The sequence below is a fragment of the Sceloporus occidentalis genome, unplaced genomic scaffold (genome assembly GCF_023333645.1).
Source record: "Sceloporus occidentalis isolate IW3139 unplaced genomic scaffold, rSceOcc1.0.p SCAF_32, whole genome shotgun sequence".
In the NCBI taxonomy this organism is placed as follows: Eukaryota; Metazoa; Chordata; class Lepidosauria; order Squamata; family Phrynosomatidae; genus Sceloporus; species Sceloporus occidentalis.
The window spans coordinates 5,904,860-5,917,261 of record NW_028317012.1 but is presented as its reverse complement, the minus strand read 5'-3'; the positions used below and the strand labels follow the sequence as shown (position 1 = coordinate 5,917,261).

Here is a 12,402-nt window from a genome sequence, read left to right as displayed (position 1 = left end):
CTAGAAACACACAGATTCAGGCTTACAGTTGGGAACCTTTGTTTTCTTCATGCCACCTGGAGACCAGGGTTTAGTAATCATGGACATCGAACTTGTTTGGCTATATCTCGGACCGCACCTGGGGACCATTCCATCATTGTTGCTCGGCGTCCTGCCCATGGATCAGGGGGGGTTGGGGACTGAGACATCCTAGGCCCCTGAGCTAGCCATGGGTACCCCTGGATTTCCACCACCCCATCGAGAATCACCCCAATGTCAGTGACATTTTGTTGCGCGGGTATTGCTGGCTATGGTGACTGGTCTGTGATGCCAGGCAGTCTGGGCAGAGTATTGTCCGTCTTAATATAATCATGTTATTATCAATATCTGTGTGCTGCTAATAATGTCAGTTCCTGTTTTACCTCAATATTGGGTTTGTCAGCGGTAATATGCTATAATCGCTGTATTTCAACTCTGTACCTGTGTTACCTGGTTCCTGTCCTCTCATTTCTAAAATATTAGGTACAGTCTAGACACAATTTTCATAATTTTGACTCTGTACACCACCACAATGGTTTTGAAATAAACAAACGAGATGCAACTGAAGTGTAGACTTTCAGCTTTAATTCAAGGGGTTCAGAGCTCACCAGTGCATTACATTTTGATTTGGCCACTCCTAATGTTCCTGCTATCACTGTCATGGATTTTTACTTTTTTGCAGCCTAAGAATGGCCTGTTTAACTTGCATTGGGAGCTCCTAAAACCGCATGTTGTGGGTTCACAACAACAGCTTCAAAATGTGACAATAACAAAAAGGATTTGCACACACATGTCTATGAAACAGCTTTTGAGAGGGGCGTGGCCGGCCGTTGGAGAAGATGGCTGCTTGAGACCTGAGCTCCGTCGGTCCCCCGATGATATTAGCACTTATTAGCCATCAATAGCAACCATGGTGCGAAATAGACGGCAGTCCTCCACGCCATCGGTGCCTGGGGAGGGTGCCATGTCGTTAGTGGCGTCCCTTAGGGAGTATTTTCGTACCCCAGCGGCGCTGGCCTCGCAGGCGCCTGAAGACCACGAGGCGGCTTCGCCCTCGAGTTCCCGCGATTCCGGAGACAGGCGCGAGGATGCCGGAGTGTGCCTACCTGTTCCGCGGATGTTCGACAGCTCTTCTCCTTGGCTCCGTGGCGGGAGGACTTTAGCACGCTGCTCTCGGAGCTTAAACAGACCGTGACCGATGCCGTGGCGAGCCTACGGGCCGACCTGGATGGTGTGGACCGTTGCCTTACGCTCCGGGAGACGGAATCTGCTCAACAGGCCCAGAGGACATCTGCCCTGGAGCTATCCTCCACTCATCATGCTTATTATCTGGCCGACTATAGGAGGCGTTTGGAGGACCTCGATAATAGGGGCCGACGGCACAACATACGGATCAGGGGCCTTCCGGAGGACACTTCCGGCACCCCTGAAGATGTTAGGGGTCTTGTGGTCCGCTTGTTCAACAGCCTCTTGGGGAGGCCTCCTGAGGCTGTGATCTCTATGGATCGGGCTCACAGGGCTCTGAGACCTAGGGGTCCCTCGACAGCACCTCCGAGGGATGTTATCTGTTGCATGGCCGACTTCCAGCTGAAGGAGCAGATTATGAGGCGCGCGAGGGAGGTGGGCTCCTGGACTTATGATGGCACTGCGGTTACCCTCTTCCAGGATCTGTCCGATATCATCCTCCAGAATCGGAGAGTGCTGCGACCCCTTACAGCCGAACTCCGGAGCCGTGGCATTCAGTATTATTGGGGCTACCCCTTTAGCCTTAATGTGCGCTCAGGAGGCTCTATTTTCTCGCTCCGCTTTCATCGGGAGTTATCTGCGTTCCTCCGGGACCTTCACCAACCTGCACTTCGGATTCCAGATTGGAATTTGCCCGCCATCCCGGCAGATCATGTGGCTGGCGCTAGAGGATCTTCACGTCGGGAGGAGCAGACGCCGGGCCGTTTTTTCGTCGTGGGAGATTGCCTGTGCGGATTCCGGAGGGGACAGTGAACACCTGGAGGTGTGTCTCTGGTGTTTTGCCCGGCACCTGTGTTGGACCTGGGCTCCTGGCTGGGTCTTCCTGCCGCCCTTGTGGACGCTCTCCTGATCCTGGGCGCCCCTCTCATCGTGCAGCGCCTGTTGTCGTGTCGCCGCGCAAGTTTATTTATATTTTGGGTGGATTTGTTTGTTTTCTTTTGCTTTTTACACGGGTCGTGGGGGGGGGGGTTAGAGTTCTTATTTTCATTGTCTACATTGCATTTGCTGCCGTCCGGCTCCTACATCTGTCAATGTTCTGGGCCCTGGGCTTATGTGTTGGGTATCCGTATGCTGGCTATAGGCGATGTTAATTGCAATGGGGGGGGGAGTTCGGCTCTTCTGGGAGGGGATTGGGTTGGGGTTTATGTTTTCCCTTTTTATTTTTCTTTGCGCTGATATCTCGGTTCTGCCATCTATGTGGGAGTGCAGCATACCGCGATTGCTCACTTCTCTCTAATTAACGGCAACACTTACACTTGCACATGAGAGCGGTCTCATGTTGGTTGGGGGGTTCGGCTCTTTTGGGAGGGGGGGTTTATGTTTTCCCTTTTTATTTTTCTTTGCGGTGACATATTGGTACTGCCACTTGCCCTCTGATTTGCCATCTATGGGGGAGTGCAGTGTGCCACGACTGCTCACTTCTCTCTAATTACGGGCAGCACTTACACTTACATATGAGAGTGGTCTCCTGTTGGTTGGGGGGTTCGGCACTTTTGGGAGGGGGTTGGGTTGGGGGGGTTTACGTTTTCCTTTTTATTTTTCTTTGCGCTGATATATCGGTATTGCCACCTGCCATCTATATGGGAGTGCAGCGTGCCGCGATTGCTCACTTCTCTCTAATTATGGGCAACACTTACACTTGTTCATTTATACTTGAGGTGCTGTCTTTATCCTGGGCGCCCCCTCTCTGCTGTAGCCACGGGGGGGGGAGGGAGTTGTGCTGTTGCTACGACGAGCTACCTTTCATACCGGGGACCGGAGAGTGGTCTCATGTTGGTTGTTCCTTTCACAGTTTTTGTTTTGTTTCGTCCGGATTCTTTTTCGGCCGTTACTCCGCCTCTGACCGTAGGCGTCGTGCCGTGCTGGTAGTACGCTGTGGTTCTGTTGTTTCTGGACCTTCCAGTGTTTTCTTTTCCAGCTGACGCCCTTGGTATAATTTTTTTTTTTTGGAAGGGAGGGTTTTGTTTCCCCCCCCCTTTCCCACCTTTTTTTTTTCTTCTTTCTTTTCTTCTCTTTCTCCTTTCCCTCCCTGTTTGTTTGTTTGTCTGTACGGTTGTAGGTCATACTGTACTGTCACTCAATGTTAAGGGCCTTAATGTCCCGGAGAAACGGTCGGCTCTACTTCGTGACTTGAAGCGTAAGCATATCTCGGTGGCCTTTGTGCAGGAAACACATTTTCGGGGCTCGTCCCACCCTAGTTTGATATCCCGGGATTACCCTGTTGCTTTCCTCAGTCTAAATCGAAGGGGGTGGCGATCTTGTTTTCGAGACATTTTCCGCTTACTGACGCTGTGCACCTGGCTGATCCAGACGGTAGATTTATTTTTGTCAAGGGACGGGTGGCCGGTAAGGCCTATACCTTTGCCAATGTTTACGTCCCTAATGTGAAACAGCATACGTGGCTCTCTAAGACGTTGCGGGAACTCTGTAACTTTCAGGAAGGTTTGTTGCTTTTTGGGGGCGACCTCAATGTGGCTCTTCACCCCAACCTGGACTCTTCCACGGGTGCGTCCCAGACCCCCTCCAGGGTTTTGCGGAGAATTCATGCCTTACTCACTGCTGACCAGTTGGTTGATTGTTGGAGGGCCCTCCACCGGACGGACAAAGACTAGTTTTTATTCCATCCCACATAACCGATACTCCCGTATCGATTGCCTTTTTCTCACGCACTACCATTTGTCCCTTTTGAAGGAGGCCAGCTATGGCTCCATTACATGGTAGGACCATGCCCCTCTGACACTTGCATCCCTGTTGACTCGTCCCACTCAGATTTCGTGGCAGTTGAATGAGTCCTTGCTGTCTGATGTGGAGGTGCGGGACTCGACAGCCACGGCTCTCCACGACTATTTTCTGACCAACGTTACCCCTGATGTGCCCCTTCCTACGATTTGGGAGGCCCATAAGTGTGTGATTCGTGGCAGGTTTGTCCAGATGGGGGCTGAGAGGAAGAGGGCCTATGCTCAGAAGCTTAGTGATCTTTCTGTGCAGATAGCAGACTTGGAGAGAGTTCATAAAGATACTTTGCGTGATAGCGACTTTAAACGTTTACTCGTGCTTCGGGCGGATCTCGCCAATATTCTTCATAGTCAGTCTCAGCGGCATTATGATAGGCTCAAAGCCATCTTTTATGAGCATGGGGATAAGCCAGGGAAATATTTGGCCCGCGCCTTGCGTCAGAAGAAGCAACTATCCTACATACCCAGAATTCGTTCCTCGGGTGGCCACATGAGATACCTCCCGTCGGCTATAGCCGAGGAATTTGTTACTTTCTATTCCACCTTTTATAATCGTTCCCCTACACACGACGCCCCTGAGGCGCTTGAGAGCCACAGATTGGCCATTCGCCAATATTTATCGCAATATTTGCCGCGCCGTTTGTCCCCGGCCGACTCTGAGCAACTGGAGGCTCCGATCTCCAGAGAGGAATTGGCTTATACGCTTAAGTCCTCTAAACCAGGGAAATGCCCTGGCCCAGATGGATTGTCTAAGTTACTATAAGGTTTTTTTTGATGTTCTTGGCCCACAGTTGATAGCTGTGTTTAACTCCATCCTGGATGGTGCGAGCTTCCACCCCCACACTTTGGCCGCTACGATCTCTGTGATTCCGAAAGAGGGTCGGGATCCGGAGCTTTGTGGGAATTATAGGCCTATTTCCCTTCTGAATGTGGACCTAAAGCTGTTTTCCAAAGTTCTTGCTATGCGTGTTGGGCGGTTTCTTCCTGGCTTGATACATCCGGACCAGTCGGTGTTTGTGCCTGGTAGGGAGTGTAGGGATGGGACCCTGAGGGCGGTGAACTTGATACACTTAATCAAGCGGTTGGGTACCAAGGCTATCTTACTATCAACTGATGCCGAGAAGGCCTTTGATCGGCTTGATTGGACTTTTATGCTTGAAGTGCTGGGGGCGTTGGGACTCGGTCCGCATATGCTGGGATGGGTGTCCGCTCTCTATACTTGCCCGTCGTCTAGGATACGTATTAACGGAGCCCTCTCAGGCCAGTTCCCTATCTCTTATGGCACTAGGCAGGGTTGCCCATTGTCCCCTATGCTCTTTGTCCTTTCTCTGGAGCCCTTTCTGGAGGCCATTCGGGTTAATCCGGACATTACGGGTGTGGTAGGTGGGGGCGCGCACCATAAAACGGTGGCTTTTGCGGATGATATGTTATTCACGCTCGTGAACACGCGTGTGTCCCTACCTGTGCTGCTGGCCGAATTAAAGAGATACGGTTGTCTTTCTAATTTGAAAATCAACTTGTCGGAAGTCTGAAATTTTGAACATCTCCCTTCCTGCGACCGATGTAGATACGTTGGCCTCCTCCTTCCCATTCAGGTGGTGAGAGTAAACTACGGCATTTAGGGGTCTGGCTGACGGATGATGTATCCCTCTTATATAAATTAAATTTCCCCCCTCTCCTTGATGCGATTCAGAAAGATCTTCGGTCTTGGGGTTCCCTGTTTGTCTCGTGGGTGGGCAGGGTGAATACTCCCAGGGTGCTGTATTTGCTCCAAGCCTTACCGATAGCTTTGCCGCGTGCTTTCTTTTCCTCATTAAGGGCGATGTTCCTCTCCTTTATCTGGGTTGGCTCTGGCCTTGTTGCAGAAACCTAAAGCCGCGGGGGGCTTGGGCCTTCCTTGCATACGCAATTATTATTTTGCTTGCCACCTGTTGCGTACCCTGGAGTGGACCTACCGCCCTGCCCAAAAGTTGTGGGCGACTCTGGAGGCAGTTGCCGCATCTGTCCCGATACAGGTGCTTTCGTGACTTGAGCCGTCTGTGGCTCGGATGCAGGCGGGGGGGTCACCATTTTCTTTTGGCTACTTTGGCGGTTCTCCATTCAGTTTCCCCTGGATCCACCCCACCCTCGTTTAGGGAGTGGATACTAAGGGTGGAGAGAGCGCGCACTCTGGAGGAGTTGGTGGCCCGCTCTGATAGACAGGGTGAGCGACATAGGCGGACCTGGTTCTACTGGTCCCACTACTTTCTGGACCCCTCCACCCAACTGCTATTGTCATAATTGAGCTAGGGAACTGGGACTCCGTTGTTGGGGTCTCTTTTTCCTGTTATAATTCTACTGTTTGTAGATGTGTCGATGTACTTAGCCCTGCTGCGTCAGGGTCTCGTGATGTATTTCTGTTGCCATGCGCTGTCCATTTTTGTCTTTTTGTCTTCCTTCCCTTCCCCGTTATGTTTTTGTTTCTCCTTCTCACTTGGTGTTATAAAACGTTTAAAAACAAAAATTTTGATTTACAAAAAAAAAAAAAAAAAAAGAAACAGCTTTTGAGTTAATTGTCCAATTACTTTGGTCCCCTGAAAGGGATGTAATTCCTAAACATTTTCTTCAATTTAGATGTGAATATCCTCAAATTAAAGCTGAGAGACTGCACTTTAAGCCCTTAATTATTATTGAACTGTAACTTACATTTATTTTGGTAAACAGCTAAAATAAACAAGACTTGTGTTGGTGCCCAAATATTTTCGGTCCTAACTGTACATTGCATGTCTTAGAAACATAGACATAAGTGTATTTGAGTTTGCTTGCTGTGCTTTTCAGAGGAAGGCTCTTGTCCCTTTTCCCCTTAGCATAGGCATGCAGAATTTTTGGTATGATCTTTAATAAACTGTTCAGAATACTTAAAAGGCAGCGCATTAAATGCATAAGGGAACCATTATAATGCATTTGTTTTTATTCATATCATAAAATGATGTTTTGTTTTCGATCAAGATAATAAAAGTTACCTTGTCCTTTATACTTACAGGTAGGTCTGTGAAAGCAATACCTGTGTGAGAAAGATGTTAAATATTAGTAAGGGACATTATTTAGGAATCGAAATCTATTCATGTTTTTCCAAGCTTTCTAAATTAAGTTTAGTGTACATGGGCAGGTCCAACCTGAGGAACCCTGAAATTGTGTGTCTTTCAAATAGAAAAGACACACATATTGCATACTCAAAAACAAAAGAAAAATAACAATAATGTCATAGCTGTTGTAAATTGCCTGTACAACGCATTGATATAAATAATTCATAATATGTACAATTGTAATATAGCAAGAACATACATGCCTCAAATAAAAATAAAATATACAATACAAAATCTTTTTTTAAATTCCAGTGAATTTAAAAAAAAAAGTACTGTTGCAGAAGAAAATAAGGAAAATGTAATCTATATTTCCCTTTACAAAGATCAATGACCTTTAACCATACACCACACCAAAAGAAAATGTGACTTCAGTATTTCAGCTGCATTGTATACATCTACAAAAAATGACATTCCTGGAAATTCCTTTTGCTTGTGCATCCCCGGCAGCAATGATGTAGGTTAGGCAACTTCTCCTCCAGGTATGGCAGGGAAATAAAGACATGCCCCTCCTAACCGTCTCCTCAGTTGAATAACAAAAAAATTTGCAGAGAAAAACTTTATTTGGAGGGCAAAAGGGTGCTGCAAGGGGACGCATGCAGAAAATAAATAGTATTCTACTATATTAGGTCACTAATACAATACACGGCCACTTTATATTGCCAATTAATCTTATGTTTTGCCCCAAGTATAAAATTTCACGGTAATTAACATATCGATGAGTCTTGTCTTCTGACAAGGCATCACATCACTACGCACTAATTACTTATGGGCATCTAACATAGATCCCCCGATCGGCATATATGTACATAACGCTGACTATCTAGTTAACGCTAGTAAACGTTGCTATGACTACCCGGCACTCTGACTATACGTCCGAGTATCGGGCGTGTCGATGACATCACGCGCATGCGCACATTGTTGCGACACACACCGAGTCCGGTGATTTTGAACACTACAGGTGCGGTAAGTTCTGTTTCTAATTATTTGTAATTACACACAGTATAAATGTTAGACACATTATCTCTCTGTTATGTCCTGATGAAAGTCTGAAAATAAAAGACTGAAACGTTGACTTGTGAAACAGAGCTTCTTGAAATTTAAATCAAGTCCCACGAGTGCCAGAAGCTATTTTTGGAACGTATATGCATTACTGCTACAGTTACCAGGCACCTGGAAGAGTATTTAAGGTTGGTGTGCAATTGCGTATCTTGGATTTTATTTATATATATATATATAGATATATATAGATATATAGTTACATGTAAAAATAATTCCCTACTGTCACGAAAAAAGTGCAAATAGATATATATGTATACGTTTTTTACGCACAATTAGTGCTACCTACAATTGGCGCTATATCTTCCCAAAAAATTCTCACACGCAAAGAGTTAAAATATTGGCATTATAAATGCCCATAGGGTGCCTAGTTTTTTTTTTCAAACCAAATCACAACACACTCCTCAGTAAACACTCCTCCCATTATCAACAACACTGACTGCAACAATACACTCCTCCTCTTTCTTGCTGCTTCCCTCAGTTAAGTACCACATCATTTTTGTGTCTTACTGTGCCATTGTATTTACTAAGTATTTTCTTAGTCTATTGATTTAGGATTATTCTATCTCTATGACCTTTACTGTCAGACTATACTATTTCTTTTCATTTTCCTTGTGACTCACCCCTTTTTGGTCTGTCCTGGCCTGTTTTACACCTGGGGTCGGTTGTGTCCCCTTCTAGGCATCTTTTGTTATAGTTATTGCTCTTTTGTGGTTTGTTTTCTAGTGATATTTTAGCCCCCTGTTCCCATGCTGCCTTTTTTCTTGGGGTTTCTTGGCCTTTGCACATGCCCAGTAGTGTGCGGCGGCCATTTTGTTGGAGACCAACAATCGCGGCGGCCATTTTGTTGGAGCTCATTTTTTTTTATTCCTGCTTATTTACAGTGCAGATCCACTGTTTAAATGCATGAATAAGTTGTTCACAGTGCAGGCGTTTTTTCCTTTCACTGTCCTTGTGCTTGGCAACCCTTTTTAGTGTGTTCTCCACTGTTTAGACTGTTTGTGCTGTAAGTAATTGGTTCCCCCTTACTTTACACCTACAGGTTTTTTCTTTTCAGTTCCCATCTACTATATGTGCCAATATGCCTCATAGGGATTCTCTTCACCCTGCTGCCTCTGTTTCCTCAGGGTCTGCCCATGAGGCCAGACAACCTCCATCTCTAGGCACTATAGATCAACCTGCTGACTTAATGAACTCTGAGGAGTTCCACAGCCTTTTAGATAACACAATGTCCAGGTCTGTCACACAGGCAATTGAGACTGCTATGGGGCTCATGTCATCTAATATTGCTGACTTCATCACATCTGCCCTGAGAGCTGCCATGATCCTGCCTCAGGGGAAGGTATTGATGCTACCGATATGGTGAACCTGACCGGTGCAACCGGCCGCAAGGTTTCCTGTAAAGCCAGACTTCTGGCAATTCTGCCTAGCCTCCAACATCTCCATTCAAGCAGTTCACATCCCAGGAAGCTCCAATATGGACGCAGACTGGAATTCACGCTTTCTACGGGACCCAAGCGATTGGCGACTCCATCCCAATGTTTTCCGCAGTATTCTGGAAATATGGGGTCCCCTAGAGTCATAGGTAACGCCAATACAGCCCTGGCTACAGAGAGGCGTAAAGCCATCCTCCTTAAGATCGAGCCCAAGCTGGTGGCAATGGCTACCTCCGAGCCTGGGCCTCAGGCAAATGGCATGCTATTCGGTGATAGCTTTGTGAAGGAGCTGGGCTCCTTCCTACAAACATTCACTGCTTTGGACAAGGCCCAGGCAACTATGAAGCGAGTCTTCCAGCCCAAGGTTTTCGATAGGGCCGGCAGAGGTGGGGGCCGTCTGGCCGGCCGTTATCAACGTGGACCAGTCCATGGTTCCCGAGGTCCCAGTTTTTCCAGAGGGTCCTTTCAAGAGACTCGGACTCCAGCGACCCCCTTCTTCCCACAGAGGAGTCGTCCTTGGCAGAACCGAGGGGCTAGAGGCTCTTATCAGTCAAAACGCCCTTACGGTAAGTCTACACTCAGTATGACAGCCTGGACTCCCCACTGACAGCAGAAGCCGGCTTTGCCGGCTTTCTGCTGTCCGATCCCCCGTAACAGCTTCCGGCATGAAAGCCGGTAAAGCTGTTACCGGTAAACTGCCCGATCGCGCAGTTGCAAACGCGCGATCGGGCATTCCCTTCCGGGTTACGTCATCGGAGGGCAGGATATCCCCGCAGGGCACAGAGACGCTGCGATCTCTATGCAGGTCTGTGAGGACCTGCATAGAGATCACAGTGTGATCGGTGCAGGGGGATCGCGGGGAGGGGAGTGAGAAACCATCTCTCTCACTCCCCCTCCCGTCCGGAAAGAGAGAAGCTGGGAAAAAAAAAAACGTTAGTCCATTTAAAAATAATATTAAAAAAATCATTAAAATAATATAAATAATACTAAAAAAATTATAATATGAGCTGTAATGTCACTGTGACATCACTGGTATGTTCAAGAGGTCCCTAGGAGGACCTCTAACCATTACTGTTTAAAAAAAAATATATAAAAAATAAAAAAAATGTTAAAAAAAATTAAAAAAAATTAAAAAAAAATATATAAAAAAAGATAATAAAACAAATTCTTAAAAAAACCTTACATCCCATTGCCCTAGCATAACATCTAGCCAGTATAACCCTCCTGCCCCCGTTCACAACCCCCAAACCCGTTAAGCCATAGGCATAAAAATTATACAAAATTGTACACCTAATAGTATGCTCCCTGGTGCTGGGAAAGTCTGGAAAATCTATATAAATTAGGTATTTCTGAAATCAGGACACCTGAATTGATAAACTTGGAGGGGATTTTCCATCACTTTACCTAATTTTGTGAGGATTCAGAGGGAAAATTTAAAAAAAAATTAGTTTATTTTTCTAATCTTCGCTAGTTTTTACTAAATTTCTCATTCTAAATTTTCAGCTAATCATCCAACTATGGTATCAAACGAAAGCTCTATCTCTCCTTGAAAAAACAATATATAGTTTACATGGGTACACTATTCATAGGAAAAGAGAATCATCGCTAAACCGACATACTCCAAAAATGGCAAAATTGTTCTGGGCTTTGAGGTACCAAAAACCCCTGGGATTGAAGGGATTAAATGAATATTGTATACATGATTTGATTACCATACTGATTGTGTATATCAGTTATCAGTTTTGTTGGAAATTATTTGTCTATACCTGTATTACCATATTTATTTTGTCTCCTCTCAGTATGAAGACATGTTTCCAGATCTTCGTTTGCAATGTTATCGCATCATCGTCTGGATATCTGACTTGCTAATGTTTTTTGTTTTTTTGAGGAATTCCTTTCTGTATTTTTACCTTGTTGATATTTGGACTTACATTTGTTGGACTTTTATACCTTGTTCTTACAAGAAAGAGGAGGAGTGTATTGTTGCTGTCAGTGTTGTTGATAATGGGAGGAGTGTTTACTGAGCAGTGTGTTGTGATTTGTTTGAAAAAAAAAAAAATGTTTTTTCCTTCTTGCTGTTGAGGGAATTAAAGAAAGAGTTATGCATAATACTCGCCTCCGTGTCTTTATAAATCATGACTTTACGTCATGTAATTAGCAAAATCTAGTAATTCAATATTATTAAGATTAAAGTCCTCATAAATTTGGGTAAAGCATTTCATATTATTTCCAATTAATACCTCTAATTCTGTTATTTCTGAGATTACACCACTTCCGAAGATTCAACTGAGAAATATTTGTTTGTAATATTTCTAATGGAGCAGAGGGAATAATTTTATTACGCAGGCCTATTTGCGATTTAAGAGAATACCAATATTCAAATGAGCTTTTAAGAGTAATTGGGAGAGATTTAAATATTCTGTGAAATCTATCTTGATGCAGCCATAGTAAGCATTCAAGGCTGTGAGTGTATTGGATTTTTAAGATATGTAAGAGCAAACTAGCCTGTGCATATCTTTCCAGGGAGGGTACATTTAAGCCTCCCTTTTTTTTTTGTTTGCGTATAAAATTTTCCTAGAAATTCTAGGTTTTTTGTTTGCCCAGATAAAGTTTTCAATATTTTTTTGAAATAATTGTATCCAATATTTTGGAAGACTAATCGGTATCATTCTAAGCATGTAGAGCCATTTAGGAATAATATAAGATCTAATAATATTTATTCTACCTAAACAGGACACAAATAATCCCTTCCAGGCTGCAATTTGTTTTAGAAATTCAATTTTTCAT

At 45.1% G+C, this 12,402-nt stretch overlaps 1 protein-coding gene across 2 annotated transcripts in view; it reads right to left on the bottom strand.

Moving 5' to 3' along the window:
* Window positions 1-12,402, bottom strand: part of LOC149298592 (ran-binding protein 10-like) — a 92,288-nt gene that overhangs the window by 26,578 nt on the left and 53,308 nt on the right. For both annotated transcript variants that reach the window (XM_089487346.1, XM_089487347.1), the window contains exon 5: window positions 7,019-7,041. In XM_089487346.1, coding sequence (XP_089343472.1) covers window positions 7,019-7,041 — 23 coding nt within the window. The remainder of the gene's footprint in view (window positions 1-7,018; window positions 7,042-12,402) is intronic.